The sequence below is a fragment of the Acinonyx jubatus genome, chromosome A1 (assembly GCF_027475565.1).
Source record: "Acinonyx jubatus isolate Ajub_Pintada_27869175 chromosome A1, VMU_Ajub_asm_v1.0, whole genome shotgun sequence".
In the NCBI taxonomy this organism is placed as follows: domain Eukaryota; kingdom Metazoa; phylum Chordata; class Mammalia; order Carnivora; family Felidae; genus Acinonyx; species Acinonyx jubatus.
The window spans coordinates 6135675-6152210 of record NC_069380.1 but is presented as its reverse complement, the minus strand read 5'-3'; the positions used below and the strand labels follow the sequence as shown (position 1 = coordinate 6152210).

The 16536-nt window shown below is 42.6% G+C and overlaps 1 protein-coding gene across 5 annotated transcripts in view; it reads right to left on the bottom strand.

Annotated features, from left to right (window-relative positions):
* Positions 1-477: 477 nt before the first annotated feature.
* CDK8 (cyclin dependent kinase 8) overlaps positions 478-16536 on the bottom strand; it is a 124737-nt gene continuing 108678 nt past the window's right edge. For 3 of the 5 annotated variants that reach the window (XM_015083752.3, XM_015083753.3, XM_027064583.2), the window contains one exon: positions 13291-14577. In XM_015083752.3, coding sequence (XP_014939238.1) covers positions 14452-14577 — 126 coding nt within the window. In that variant the 3' untranslated portion in view covers positions 13291-14451. Of the gene's footprint in view, positions 1226-5151; positions 5398-13290; positions 14578-16536 lie in introns of those variants that run through there. The other 2 variants (XM_053209919.1, XM_053209959.1) reach the window with 2 other exon arrangements.

Genomic DNA, 16536 nt, shown 5'->3' with positions numbered 1-16536 from the left:
CCACACATCATCATTCAGTAGAAAATGCAGTGAAAGAAATCAAGCTGTAAAGGAAGACCGAGACTGCTGGGCATCTTTTGAAGTTGGCTTGGTAATTACTGGATGAGAGAGAATACTGTAAGCACTTTGGTTCCGAGGGTACTTGCCTTTAAGAATGGAAAAACAGGGGCGCCTGGGTGGCTCAGTCGGTTAAGCGTCCAACTTCAGCTCAGGTCATGATCTCACGGTCCGTGAGTTCAAGCCCCGCGTCAGGCTCTGGGCTGATGGCTCGGAGCCTGGAGCCTGTTTCCGATTCTGTGTCTCCCTCTCTCTCTGCCCCTCCCCCATTCATGCTCTGTCTCTCTCTATCTCAAAAATAAAATAAACGTTAAAAAAAAATTTTTTTTAAATAAAAAACGAATGGAAAAACAAAAGCCTGAAGGAAATGCCATTTGTTGAATTAATAATGTTTAAAAAAAAATCTCTCTTTGGGGCGCCTGGGTGGCTCAGTCGGTTAAGCCTCCGACTTCGGCTCAGGTCATGATCTCACGGTTTGTGGGTTCGAGCCCCACGTCGGGCTCTGGGCTGACAGCTCAGAGCCTGGAGCCTGCTTCGGATTCTGTGTCTCCGTCTCTCTCTGCCCCTCCCCTGCTCTTACTCTCTCTGTCTCTCTCAAAAATAATCAATAAACATTAAAAAAAAATGGAAAAAGAAAAGCCTGAAGGAAATGCCATTTGTTGCATCAATAATGTTTTAAAAAAATCTCTCTTTGGGGTGCCTGGGTGGTTTAGTCGGTTAAGCATCTGACTTTGGCTCAGGTCATGATCTCAAGGTTTGTGGGTTCCAGCCCCGCTTCGGGCTCTGCGCTGACAACTCTCTCTGCCTCTCCTGCTCTCACTCTTGACTCTCTCTCTCAATCAAAAATAAATACACATTAAAAAAAATTTTTTTTAAATCTCTCTTTAAGGATGCTCGACTTAGCACATGTGAAATGTAAAAAGGCGGGTGAGGAACTGGGTTGCAGGGGCTGGTCAAGCTCTGGTTAGTATCAACGGGCTGGCTGGCAGAGAAAGCATTGTTCTGGAATGGGAAGCAAGGGTGTTCTTTAGGGATAGGAATGTGCTGGGAGAAATTCCTTCTAAGCCCGGGTGTGAAGAAGTTGCTGGAGCAAGCAGCCTTGACCTCCTCAGTGCATCAGCCTCAGAGGCAGGGAGCGCTCTGATTTCCCCCAGAACAGCAAAGTCATCTGTGTCAAAAGGGAAGAGGAAAGACAGAAAGGGAAAATCACTGATTTAAAGAGGGCAGTGGAGATTTTCACTGTGCGTGAAGGATATTTTCAGCACATCTGGGCAGGATTCGAAACTTACCAACGGCTTAATGTAAGATTCTCATGCCTCCTAGGGATGTTTTATTGTGTTACTTCCAAGTTTTTTTGTTTTGTTTTGTTTTGTTTAATCACTTTGTTTCCAATTTGTATCCTTGGGGACAGAACAAAAATGCTTTTCTGAATCACAGGAAATGCTTCAAGCTGGGTACAATTTGGTATTAACTGAGGATATTCAGGAGGCACGAAGGAACTTAACACTTTTTCATGGATTCTAAAACAGGATCCAAAGTAGCAAATGTTATTTTTCCCCCCTAACTTAATAAAGTGACAGAACAAGTTAAGTTATTAAAGATGTGACACCCCACCAGGATTCCACAGTAGTGAGGTAAATTGAATTACTCTTTCTAAATGATACAGCAGGGGGAAATGAAAGCATTATTGTTACTATGCTAAGAACAAATGAAGAAAATACGATTAGTTTTGTTCACTCCTTAACACTTTTTTTTTAAAGTCATTTTGACCGAAGGAATTCTTTAATCCTAGATTTCTTCACAGATACAACCATTTGCCATCTAAATTGCCTCACAAGTGTGTGTGGCTTAGGGGATACCTGCAATCTCGGGGTGGGGGGTCAGGATAGTGATGTTAAAGATAACATTTACCTCTGAAAAATCCTGGTATTCCGAAATCTCAGAGAAAAAAAACCTGAAAACGTGAAAAGAAAAATGAACGCACTCACCTAGCCCAAACCTATGTTCATGAATATTATAGTACTTTAATTAGTCATGTGGGTTCTGGTGGAATATTCAGAAAATGGGTGAACACAGTCTTCTAATATTTGGTTCTCTGAATTAATTTCTACCCCCCACCAAGGGAAAATGCTTGGAAATATTATCTAGAGTGCTTATGATATTAGTACTTAGGAAGAAAATGATGGTGAAAATTATTGTTTATGCCCAAATATAAAGTGAGATGGTTTTTCAATATTATCACTCAAAAGAGAAGGAATCATCTGATAAGCAACATCTTATAAAGATTTTCCAAGGAGGACCTGGATCCAAAACAGGGTTGTATCATCAACAGATGAATGGATAAAGATGTGGTGTGTGTGTGTGTGTGTCTCTGTGTGTGTGTGTGTGTGTGTGTGTGTGTGTATAATGGGATGTCATTTGGCCATAAAAAAGAATGAGATCCTACCATTTGCAATAACATGGATGGACCTAGAGGGTATTATGCTAAGTGAAGTTAGTTAGAGAAAGAGAAATATCACATATGATTTAACTCACATGTAGAATCTAAAAAACAAAACAAATGAACAAACAAAAAAGCAGAAACAGACCTATAAATACAGACTGATGTTTGCCAGGGGTGGGGGGATGGGCAAAATGGGTGAAGGGGAGTGGGAGGTACAGGCTTCCAGTTATGGAATGAATAAGTCAGGAAGATGAAATGCACAACACAGGGAACGTAGTCTATGACATTGTAGTACTGTTGTATGGGATGCCTGGTACCTACACTTGTCCTAAGTACGGCATAAGGTGTACCATTGTCAAATCACTACGTCTAACAACTGAAACTAATGTAACATTGTGTGTTAACTATACTCAATTTAAAAAAATTGATAAAGAAAATAAAATAGAATTGCCAGATTTAGCCAATAAAAGTCTGTATTTTTATTTCAGGTGGACATTCTGTATGACCAGTTAAATTGGAATTTCAGACAAATACCTTTTTTTTTGTAATGCATGTAGGTTTCATACAATATTTGGGGCAATTTATACTAAAATTTACTGTTTATCTGAAATTCAAATTTAAGTGGACACCTGTATTTTTTATCTTGCAACTCTAGTTTAAAATGATCTCGGGCGCCTGGGTGGCTCAGTTGGTTAAGCGTCCGACTTCAGCTCAGGTCACGATCTCGCGGTCCGTGAGTTCGAGCCCCACGTCGGGCTCTGGGCTGATGGCTCAGAGCCTGGAGCCTGCTTCCGATTCTGTGTCTCCCTCTCTCTCTGTCCCTTCCCCATTCATGCTCTGTCTCTCTCTGTCTCAAAAATAAATAAACGTTAAAAAAAATATTAAAATGATCTTAAAATGCTAGTTTGGGATGATTAGAGAGGTCACCTGATGGAATGGATTTTTAAAAACAGAGACAAAGCAATTGACCAAGTTGAGTATTTAGTGATTATCTTTGGGGGTCTGACACACCCAGTTAGAATTATTGGATATACTGTAAATAAGTCTTATAAAAATCACTTACAAAAGCCACAAAGTATTTTGCATGTGGTGACTGCTGAATGAAAACAAACAAACAAATAAACAAAAACAAGTGCCAGACAAGCCATTTCCTGTGATGCGAATGAGTACTTGTGGCCCGGGTAAAATTTCCAGCGAGAGTGATATACATAAAAAAGAAAAAAAATGCGGTATCTCATACAATTTCAAGTGACATAAAAATGATGTTTAGATAACTTAAAAAGAAATTATAGCAATGACAAAATTGCTCATCAAGTCAAAGATGCATATGAGAGAATGGATAATTTCCTTCTAGTGAGAAGAGGCAATATTCTAAAATAATGTTAGTTTATGTAATGTGTAGTTTTAAATATTTGTAACTAAATTGAACTTTATAAGTATATGTAGTTAATTCCATCTCCATCTCTTAAAGGATATCTATGTCTGTCTGTCTATTGTCTGTCTGCCTGCCTATCTATCATCTATCTTTCTATCTGTCTCTATCTATCTATCTATCTATCTATCTATCTATCTATCTATCTATCATATATTTATCTGTCTCTATCATCTATCTATCTATCTATCTATCTATCTATCTATCTATCTATCTATCCTTTTCTTTTTTTCATCTTCTCATTGGGAAACCAGAGGATCACATTATATACCAGATTGCCAAACCAGATGTTTGGACATGTACACAAGTTTTAGGAAAATGTATTGACTGTCTTATCAATATCGAACTCACTTACATCACAATTCTAATAAATCTTGTGAATCTGCTCAATGTTTTCTCCATCTACCAAACTGTCTCCAGCTGTGACTTCTGCTTCCAGCCATGATGGAACAATAGGACCAGATTTACCCTTCCTCCTTAAACAAATTTTTAAAATTTAAGTTTATTTATTTATTTATTTACTTATTTATCTTAATATAATTTACTGTCAAATTGGCTTACCTACCATACCCAGTGCTCATCCCAACAAGGGCCCTCCTCGATGCCCATTAATTTTATTTATTTTGAGACAGCAAGAGAGAGCAGGGGAGGGGCAGAGAGAGAGAGGGAGAGAATCCCAAGCAGCCTCCGTGCTGTCAGCACAGAGCCTAACGTAGGGCTCGAACCGAAGAACCGTTAGAGACCCCTCCTCCTTAAACAATTTGAAAATTGGACCAAATATATTTAAAAATGTGTTTTTCAGACATCAGAGAACAGGCAGCACAAAGTGAGTTTTACTCTTGCGTGAGCTTACTGCTTGAAAGCAGTTTCCAACACAAGAAAGGGAACTCCAAATATGGTCTATTGGCGTTGGTGTGTGTTGAGCATTTGACTCTTGATTTCGGCTCAGGTCTTGGTCCCAGGGTTGTGGGTCGAGCCCCATGTCAGGTTCTGTGCTGAGCAATGGAGCCTGCTTGGGGTTCTCTTTCCCACTCTCTCTCTCTCTCTTTCCCTCTGCCCCCCCCCCCCACTCTCTCGTGCTAGCCCTCTCTCTCTAAAATAAAATAAAATAAAATAAAATAAAATAAAATAAAATAAAATAATAAAATAAAATACACGTAGAAGCTAAGGTGGCCAGAATTTCAGGGCCATGTATTGGAGCAGGGTACTGCACAGAGAGAGGGAGCTTGGGAGATCTGCAGAGGAGTCCCGTCAAATCTTTTGCTGAGTACTGGTCTGTGCATGCATGAGAGAACATTACCTGAGGTCAGAGAAAACCACTTCCAGGAACTTACGCAGGGCTGAGAAGAGTCTATCTTCCTACCAATCAGAGTGGTTGCTGAGGCATCCGGCAGATTTCTCAGGACATTTCTTTAGTATCACTACTTAGTTAGCCCCAGGCACAGTTCTGGACCTGATATACAAGCTTAAAAGCAAGCATCAAAAAGATCCAGTTAATTTAATAGTATGCCAGAACAAATCCAACACTAAACAAATATAATAAGATCTAGTAACCAACAAAGGAAAATTCACAATATCAGCATCCAATTAAAAAAAAAAATACCAGGTTAAGAAATTTTAAAAACACTCTCATTTATAATTGCATCAAAAGGAATAAAATACCCAGGAATAAATTTAACCGAGGAAAAGACCTATACACTGGAAACTATAACACTGATGAAAGAAATCGAAGATAACACAAATAAATGGCAAGATAGTCCATGTTGGTTAAATGGAAGAATTAATATTGACAAAATACCCAAAGTACCCAAGCAATCTACAGATTTAATGCAATCCTTATCAAAATTCCAATGGCACTTTTCGCAAAAATAGAAAAGACGATCCTAAAATATGCATGGAACCACAAAAGACCCCAAAAAGCGACGCGGTCCTGACGGAGAACAACAGAAATGACACCACACTTCCGTGACTTCAGTCTACACTACAAACTCACAGTAAAACAGTTATGGTACTGGACGGAGAAGGGGACCACGAGAGGAGTCCAGCATAGTTTGGTATTAGGAAAAGTCCTTGATTAAATCAGAGAAAATTGTTCGTTATCTATTTTTGCCTATGTATAGCATATATTCCACCAATGAAGAAACTCAACTGGGAAAGCAATTACCGCCTATCAAGCGGATTTTAGGGTCTATTAAGCCAGCATCAGTTTTTACATCCATTAGCACTGTTGAGTATGCTTTCAACAGACATTATCAATAGCCGGTAAAATGCAAATTCTCTTTGTACTTTGTAACTTAAATGGAAAAACACACCTAAGAAATGACTTTATTTGTACACAAAACGGTCCTCACTGGCCTTCCACGAGCTTACCAATTTCATCTGTGGCCATTGCTGCCCAGGACACGTTTAGTGCTCTGAACAGAGAGGCCACGTCACCGTGGGTGACCACCTTAGACTTATTCCTTTCTCTGGGGCCTGGATGCTGCAGTAATCTGACTTTACCACACAGCCGACTGACTTTGCAGGGCATGATCTCTCCAAACTTCATTTTGTCTCATTTGTACACTGAGACAAGTACATTTGTACTTAATTCTCCAAATGGTAGGCAGGCAGTGTTACTTTAGGGTCAAGCTGAGATAACAAAGTTAATTAGGCAACTCTGAACAGTGAAGGAGCTTGCTCTCCACAGCACCTTTCCGCATTTCAGTGATTCACTGAGAGTATCATAGTTACCACTACAATTGTTTTCTGTAAGTTTTTTTTTTTTAACGTTTTATTTATTTTTGAGAGAGACAAGCAGGGGAGGGGCAGAGAGAGGGGGACAGAGGATACGAAGCGGGCTTTGCGCAGACAGCGGAGAGCCCGATGTGGGGCTTGAACTCACGAACCGTGAGATCGTGACCTGAGCCGAAGTCGGATGCTCAACTGACTGAACCACCCAGGCGCCCTGTTACTACAATTCTTAATATTTACAGAGCTTGGAAGAGAACGACTCGACCAAAGCCCGAGGTCCCAAACTCACGTTCTTTCTGATGCTTTTCGCCGATAGTCTCCCCACCCAACCCCCGAAATCCTTCCCACTGTACTACTTTCTCTTCTCAAAAGAGAAACAGTTATGGTTCTTAACCTTCCGTTTAGTGCTTGATCCAATAATGGCTTCCATTGCTTTATTTCCCATACGTGTATCCTGCCTCCTCAACTAAATTAAATTCCATGAGTATTTGAGGATAGGGATTGTGGTTTGTTTCAGTAATGTTTGGCCACAGGCCCTAACAGCCTCTCTGAGATACCAACTGCTCAGTAAATGCGGATTCAGTTCCATTGCTCCCTCAAAACACATTCAGGTTATGAGAAAATTCACAGCTGTCCCTAAGTGAGATGAGGAGAATTAGTTGTTCAGTAAAGAGCAGGAGCCCCTCACCTTCCCTGAATTTAAGAAAGAAAAAAAACCTCATGATGGGTTATTGAAATCGGAGTTACCTTTAACTATTTCAGCCCTGGAATTATTGACGTCAAGAATTCTGCTTATGTTCATATAATTGCTCTACATTCATTGTGAAGGGCGAGGAGACATCTGGTCGTGACGTGACCCCCAAAGTTCAACTTACCTGCTAGAAGTAGGTCATATTTTAAGTCTTCAGAAAAATCATATCTCCAAATAGAGAGAATGCTAATAATAGCTAACATTTAATGAATGCTTATAGGCGAGGCGTGTGCTCAGCGCTTTATGGATTACTGCATCTTAAGCAGACTGACTTTCAGACATCATTTACATACATACAAATTGCCAATTGAAAGTATACAGTTTCAGGAGTTTTGCAAAATGTATACCTATACTATCATTACAATTAAGAGTCTACGGAACCTCCATTTTTACTGCTGAGTAACATACCCCACTTCATGCATATACTAGTTCGTTTATCTATTCATCTGTTGGTAGACATCCATTTCGGTGCTATAATAAAGGCGCTTTGAACATTGTGTGGACATGTTTTCATTTCTCTCAGGTAAATACACAAGAGTGCAACTGCCGGATCCCCTGGGAAATATGTATAACTTTATAAGCAATTGTCAAATTGTTTTCCAGGGTGGCTGTTCTATTGGATATTGCTACTAATAACGTATGACAGTTCCAGCCACTTCCCGTCCTTGCCAACACTGGATATTGTTGGTCCTTTTCTTCCCCTCTTGTCTTCTACTATGGTAGAGTTTATGTAAAGCCACTAAAATTCACCTGAATGATTCTGCCAGTTTTTAAACAAATGTTTACTTATTTTTGAGGGAGAGAGAGCAAGAGTGCACGAGCAGGGGAAGGGCAGGGAGAAGGGGAACAGAGAATCCCCAGCAAGCTCCACGCTAGCAGCGCAGAGCCTGACGTGGGGCTTGAACCCACGAACTGTGAGATCATGGCCCGAACCAAAATCAAGAGTCAGACGCTTAACTGACTGAGCCACCCAGGTGCCCCAATTCTGTGAGTTTTGACGCTTACGGTTGTGTAGCCATGACAAAGATCAGGGTATAGAAGTTTCATCACCCAAAAACATACCAACATGTTCTTATTTAGCGGATCCCTCTTCTCCCTCCCGCCCCTGGCAACTAGTGGTCTGTTTTCTGTTCTTATAATTTTGCTTTTTCCAGAATGCCATAGAAATGAGATCGCACAGTATGGACTTCTTTCATTTAGCATCACGAGCTGAGAATCATTCACGTTATGTGTATCAGTAACGCACTTTCCATTTCACTGCATGGGAAATTCACCATTTTACGGCATGTGTTTTGGTCAATGTACGGATAGGTTTCCACCTTTTAGCAATTACAGATAAAGCCCCTGCAAAGATTTGTGTGCAGGTTTTTGTGGGAACATGCTCTCGCTTCACTCGGGACGGCTAAGTGGTAGGACAAGGGTGTGTTGAACTTTAAAAAGAAACTGTTCACCTTTTCTAAAACGACGGTGTCACTTGGCATTCCCACTAGTGACGTGAGAGTTCCAGTTGCCCCGCATCTTCACGTATGTGGTACTCCGTTATTTTTTAATTTTAGCCTTTTTAATAGGTGTGTAGTAGGATCTCATTGTGCTTTTAATTTGCAGTTCCCTAATGGGCAGTGATGTTGAGAATCTCTCCATGAGCTTATCTGCCATCTGTTTATCTTCTTTGGCGAAATGTTTATTCACATCTTTTGCCCATAAAAAAATTGCTGTTTTTTTTTTAATTACTGAGTTTTAAGGGTTCTTTGTTTCCAGAGACAAGTTCTCGCGGGACTTGCAAATATCTTCTCCCAGTCAGTGTTTGTCTTCCGTTCTCATAACAGTCTGTCAAAGGGCAGAAGTTCTTGATCGTGATAGAGTCTAACTTAGTCAATCTCTTCTTCTCTACATCGTGTGTTTGGTATTATGTCTAAGAAATGTTTGCTTAACACGAGGTCACACAGGTTTTTCCTACGTTTTATTCTACAGGTTTCATATTTAGATTTAGGTCTATGATCCATTTTGAGTTCATTTCTGTATGGAGTACAAGGTCTGAATTAAGGCTCTGTTCGCTTGGTTTTGCCTAAGGATATCAAATTGCTCCGTCATCATTTGCTGAAGAGACGATCCTTTCTCTGCTAAAATGCTTTCACCCTTCTTTGGAAAATCGATTGCCCTTCTATGTGTCAGTACCTTTCTGGACTCATCATGTTCTACTGATTTATAAGACTATTCTTTCTCCAATATCACAATGTCTTGATTATTGTGGGTTTAGATGTCTTTTTTTTTTTTAATTATTCTTTTATTTCTGGGAGAAAGAGTGTGAGCGGGGGAGGGGCAGAGAGAGGGAGACAGAGGGTCCGAAGCAAGGCCTGTGCTGTCAGTGCAGAGGCCGATGCGAGGCTCGAACTCACTAACTGTGGGACCATGACCTGAGCAGAAGTGCGATGCTTCACCGACTGAGCCACCCAGGCGCCCCTAGGTCTAGCTAAGGCTTAAAATCACATAATGCATCTTCTATGTACTCCTTCATTCTAGTGCTTTCGCTTCTCCGTAAATTTTAGAAAAAGTTTATTGATGTCTACAAACATCCTCCTGAAAAAACACATAACCTCCTAAGTGTGACTGACTCAGGAAGCCACTGAAGGCTTACAAGCATGTACGATGACCATTCTAGTTTATTCTTTAAAAGGACTACAGAATCCTTACTCCATGGGGGAGACAGACAATAAATAAACAAGTACACAAACAAAAAAGAAAACCCTAGATGTATACCAGTGTCAAGTAGTGATCAGTGTTCTGGAGAGGAAGGATCGGTGCCGTGTGGAAGGCAGGCCACAGAATGGTGCGAGTGGGAGCCAGGGGCCAGTTAGGAAGCCAGAGGTTGGCGAGGGAGAGAAGATTGAAAGTTCTCTTTTGGATATGCTGGAGTTGAGATCCTATTTGACGTCCCAACGTGGAGTCGTTTGTTCACTCATTCATTCACTCAGTAAATATTTACGAGCACTGTCATATGAAGGCAGTTGCCGTAGATGAAAAGATGAAAAGACCGCCTAGAGGTGTTAGCTAACACTGTGGCAATCATGCTGAATACCTAAGTGTATCCAATCAACACCTCTCACCCCGTAAGCAGGACCGGTGACAGGTCAACGACATCTCAACGAAAAACGACTGCCTGCCTGGAGTTTATCTTCTGGCGGGGTGGGGAGGAAGACCAAGCAAGCCGGAGTTGGTAGCGGTCAGTGCTATGGGGGCAAATGAAGCCCGGCTAAAGGGGACAGAGAAGGAGGCTGGGGTGGGGAGGCGGGGGGCAGGCTGCTATTTCACAGTGGAAAGGAAGAGCCTCTCTAAGATGAGATTTGAGCAGACCTGACGAAGTGAGGGAGCGAGCCAAGCTGGGGAGAGCGGGAGACAGATGCAGCCGGAATAGGGTGTGAGAGCCGTGAGACAAGACATGCTTGGCAAGCTGGAGGAACGGCGCAGGACAGAAGGGTGACAGAAGACAGGTGTATGAAATGGGAGGCCACGGCGTGCAGGGACTTGTGTGGCTCTCGCTGAGCCAGGAGCACTGCGGGGACGAGAGCAGAGGAGTGGCACGGGCTGTGTTAAAAGGGTCCCTTGGGCTGCTGGAGGCTGAGGAGACAGGGCGGAAACAGGCAGGACGCTTATGTAAGAGTCTAGGGAAGAGGTGGGTGGCTGTCGTTTGGCGCAGAGTGGGGCCGCAAAGGCGGGGAGGGCGGTTCACCCGGGGATATAAAGGGAAAGCGCCCGGGGTTTGCATGCAGAACGGGAATAGTGCGTGTGAGCAAGGATGACGCCACAGTGTCGGTGCGGCCTGGACGGCTGGGAGGGAGGGGTTCGTGGCCACGGAGACGGTTAAGTCTGTAAAAGGAGCAGGGTGGAAGGCGGAGGCCGGAGTCCGCTTCGGGCATCTTTGGTCTAGAGACAATCTGCAGTAATGAGTCAGATGCGGCAGGTAGGTCTGGACGGGAAATCCGGGAACCGTCGGCCTACCCGAGTCCTGAGACTGGATGATGTGTTCACCCAGGGCCAAGGGAAAGAGGAGAGGCTGAGACGGTACAGGCTCCTCCCGGGAGGTTTCTGTTGTACAGGGAAGAGACAGACAACAGTCAAATATACGTGCAACACAGAGAAATAAAGCCAGGAACGGGCTAGAGGACGACGGGGTGTATGTCTGTGCACGTTTCTCGTCACAGATGCAATTAAATATACGCAGCTAGACCCGTATATGAAATAGGCTGGATATGTCAAGTTGATGGTTAACATATGTCATATGTTAATATGTTTATATGTCATATGCCACATATATGTTATATGACATATGTTAATATGTCATAAACATATGTCAATATGTTTAACTCCTCAAGTTTGGACAGGATCCCTCAGAGAACAGGGGTTGCTAAATTTAAAAATCTGAGAACTGAGGGCGCCTGGGTGGCGCAGTCGGTTAAGCGTCCGACTTCAGCCAGGTCACGATCTCGCGGTCCCTGAGTTCGAGCCCCGCGTCGGGCTCTGGGCTGATGGCTCAGAGCCTGGAGCCTGTTTCCGATTCTGTGTCTCCCTCCCTCTCTCTCTGCCCCTCCCCCGCTCATGCTCTGTCTCTCTCTGTCCCAAAAATAAATAAACGTTGAAAAAAAAAAAATTTAAAAATCTGAGAACGGAGCCCTAGGCGTTTCCAACATTTCCAGTGGAACTTGCCATAATGGGTTTTACTTTTTTGAAAAAAATTTTATTTTTTATTTGAAAGACAGAGAGAGAAGGGGGGGGAGAGACAGGAAGAGAGAGAGAGAGAGAGAGAGAGGGAGAGAGAATCCTAAGCAGTCTCCACGCTCCGTGTGGAACCGGTGTGGGAAGCCGTATCCCACAACCCTGGGATCATGACCTGAGCCGAAAATCAAGAGACGCCTAACAGATTGAGCAGCCCTGGTGCCCCAGGGTTCTATTTTTTGAAATTCATGCAGGAGGCGGGTTGTTGACACAGCGGCCCTCTCTCCAAGTCTCTGAACTGCCGTTTGCTCAAATCTTTAGACCAGCTTGGAGGTGTTCTCCTGTGTTCCTCAGACAACCGCATCCGAACCAACTGAGGAGCTGGTTAAAAATGAAGATTCCGTGTCCTCCCTGCGCCCTTGAACCAACCTCTGGGACTAGACCCAGAGAAAACAAACTGCAGATCATTTTCACGCCCACTGAGGTTGGAAGCCACTGCATCAAAGGCAGGGAGGAAAAACAGAAGGCAATTCGAGTGAAGGGAAATAGGAAGGCGGGTTAGGGTACTGTGACAGAAGTCAGCCTGACTCAGTCTGTGGTCAGAGGGCAGCTCCTGAGGGCCCTGGGGAGGGAGCTCCGTGCTCAGATCCCCGAGCTGTGCGGATGAGCCGAGGCGGCAAGACGTCATGTGGCTACACAGGTCTAGCTCCTAAATTATCCTCACTGCTCTGATCCGGCCTAGCAGGATTGGGAATTCCTTAGTTCTTCGAATGTTTTTATCCGAATGAGTTGAATTTTTAGGAAAAAAATTAAGTCAGCTTTTTAAATCTTATGGGTTTTGTGCGAAAGGAGGGAGGAAAAAGAACTATTTGGGATAAAACAAATTGTTCTCAGCATAAGACAGAATTACGCCTTATTCTAGAAATGGAAAGCTCATCATAATTCTTCCGATTAGAAAGGTGTCTACTCCACATCTATCATAGTACGAAGTGCAGCAGAGGAAAGAACCCGTATATACATCCTAAGTCATTACTCCACTACAGAGGTAGAATATATAGACATTATTAATGAAAACAATCACAGAGATTTATTTAGAGGCCACTTGTTAAGGCACATTTTAAAATAAAACACCTTTGTGTATATAAAAATACAGCTGACTCCATATTTTGATTTAAGAAAAATAAATTTATTACATAACACCTTGTTTTTAACAATGTTCAATTTTTTTTTTAATTCAGAATACTTGTGTCATTCATGTAAAATAGTTTGATACAGTACATTGTATGTTATAGGTTTTTTTTTTTTCCTCAAAAATCCTAAGGCTCTCCTACTCCTTCTCCTTTGCTGAAGTAAGGGCACCCTAAACAACGTGCGAACGAGTTTTAAAAAGGAAAATTAACTGAACAAAATTTTAATAGCACTACACCAACCAGCTTTAAAATCGGGACAGGATATCTGAATCGGATGCCGCACCTTTCAGAGGAAGTTATCATTCATGCTTTTTTCATCTTAAAGCATGCTCACTAATCAGCAACACCAACAGGAAAAATAAAACACTGTCTATGACAATCATTTCAGTTTGTTTGCTGAACCAAACAGGTTTATATCAATGACAACATATTTAATTACTATCAAATAGCAGCTTTAATACCAGTCAAGTCATAGATTGAAAATAAAAACGAACTTATAAGTTGGAAATTAATCTTTGGGAGTTTTGAAACCTTTCTGGAAAAACTATGTGGCTTCTGTACTTTCAAAAAAAACCCAAGCAATAGTCTTGGTCAAAAAACACTGATTAATGTAGAAAAATGAATCAACCCACTGATAAGACACTAAAATGAAAGGTGTACCAAAATAATCTCACTTTGCGTCTTGGTGATTTTGTTGAGTAACATACGCCGTATGTTTCAAGTACCAGTTAAACTTGTGTGTGTGTGTACTATTGGTCAGAGAACGCTGTTACACTGAAAGAACTCACCACATACAACGACAAATGCTCGCCCTAGCACATTTCACAGCTTCAACTGCTACAGACTGTCACTGAAAACAATGCATTGGTCAGTCTGAACCATGTCAAGTAAACTATGGAAGTAGCAAATCCACAACACAAACTGTGCTAGCACTTTCTTTCAAGTCTAACTCCGGAACAGGTACAACTTGGAAGCCACTACCCCGGTCTGTGAAAAGTGGTGGAACTTGGCTACTGGACAGTCTGAGGATGTGAGCGCACAGTACACTCCCGTGGCCCATGCCGGGTTCCCGCAGGGAGCTGCACCGTCAGTCCACAGCGCTAGCAACGGTGCACGGACAACATTCCAGCGCAGCTCAGTACCGGTGTGTCTGGTGTGAGTACTGTGGAGGCTGCTGGGAGGTAGCTGAGTATCCCATGCTGCTCTGTGGCTGTGATGTGCTTGGTCCAGGGTTGGGATAGGCAGCATGTGGATTGGAACGCTGGAAAATGGAGAACGAGGGAGACATGTGAGTCAGACGTCTCTAAGAGTCGGCTCCATCCCGAGCCAGCAAGGCTTATGTGTGTTTAAAATGTCACTGATTTCAAGGCAGTAAGAATTCCAAAGTCTTGTGCCATACACTAGCTCTAGACGGAACATGATGAAAACCCCCAACCTTTTAATATCAGCTCTTCTTCGTGGAGGTCAGAGTATTGCCAGCAAACAATATCAGGCTGAGTCTCATTACAATGCTGTGCAGTTCGTTGTTTCTCTAGAGCAGTAACCTCCCTCTTTAAGCCGTTTTGTACCTACTTGATAAGTAATAATTAATTTGCTCGAGTTGTTTATAAATGAACTTAGTGATGGACACACTAAGAAATTCAAAGCTAATTTACATGCTAGTTTCTTCGGTAGAAACCTCTCAACATGCTCATGACTGAAAAATAGAAAAAAAAATGAACAGGCAAGAAAAGGTACCATGGAATAATTCTCTTTGGCATTTAATATTTTTATGCCCTTTAATGAATCTTATCTTCTGCTACAAGGTATATACAAAAGTTCGTAATTATAGAAACATAACAAGAATGGTATTCTCAGTTCTAAAAAGAGCACAAAGGGAAAGAACAGTGATAGAGTTTAGAGACCTCTGATTCTGACCTGTTATATTCTTATTCCCATTCCTGCACCTCTCCCTGTCGTATTATTAGCTCCCAAGACAAATGTGATAACTGATTAACCGTAATTTACTACTTTCCTCTTTCAAAGCGTAGTTAATAAATCATACAATCCGAAATTCTGCCAACCCTAGCAAAATAGAATTTTAAAAGAGGGGACACGTGAAATCGAAGTCACTACAAAAACCAACCACAATGAGAACACCAAGAAACAAAGAAGTGCAGCAGCATTTTCTTGGTTTCAGTAGCAAAGGTCCAAGCACTGCTCCGCTTCATTCTAAGGATATCTTAGTGTGCAAACACACTCTTGGGCCAAGAAGGATGCACTCTTTCCATCCAGATAGGGAGAGAGAGATGTCTGAACAAACATCAGCCCTCAGAGATGTCTGCCCTTGACGTCCCTGCTTTGTTCCTGGAAAAGAGCTGCTACCCCAGCAGAGTCTCAAGAATTTCCACGGTTGGTGGACTGGCCCCCTCCTCAACCAAAGCGAAGAGCGAAGATCTTATTCCTGAACCGGAGTGGCAGCTCTGGGAAGCTCACCAGTTCAGTAAGATCTCCTTTTCTCTTTTGGTAGGTAAGTAACTCTAACTGGTCAAGCTTTCAGTGTCCTCTCCACACTGAAACCCAGCTGGGTTGGCAATATGATCAGAATGAGCAAGGAGGTGGAATACGATTTTCAAAGCAGGTCTTTCGGCAAAGGAACTGACAATGTCACTCGACAGGATCCACGAGCAGGCAGCCTTGGCAGTCGGATCCGAGTCTGTGTCCTGGGTCTGCCCCCGGCTCGGCAGGGGAACACGTGAAAGCTATGGAACCTCTCTGAGCATCGGTTTTCTGAGATAATGATGAAATAATGTAGGTTTCATGCTTAGTATAAAAGCTAGCAGAGTAAGTACCCAACAAGCTCTTATCATTACAGTCACCACCAGCATCACCACCACCACTTAAGAAGCGCTTACTAAGGGGGCGCCTGTGAGGCTCAGTGGTGAAGCGTCTGACTCTTGATCTCGGCTCAGGTTCCTGAGTTCAAGCCCTGAGTCGGGCTCTGTGCCGAACGCTCGGAGCCTGCCTGGGACTCTCTCTCTCTTTCCCTCTCTCTCTCTCTGCCTCTCCCCAGCTCACGTTCTCTCTCTCAAAATAAATAAATAAACTTGGGTGCTACGAATGCTACTAAGACTTCTGATGGCAGGAATGATGATGAAGACAGTAAGAGTGGTAACATCCGTTAAGGACTCAAGGCAGGCCAGCCACTGTGCCTCAGTACGTTCTCTCGTTAAATCGTTGT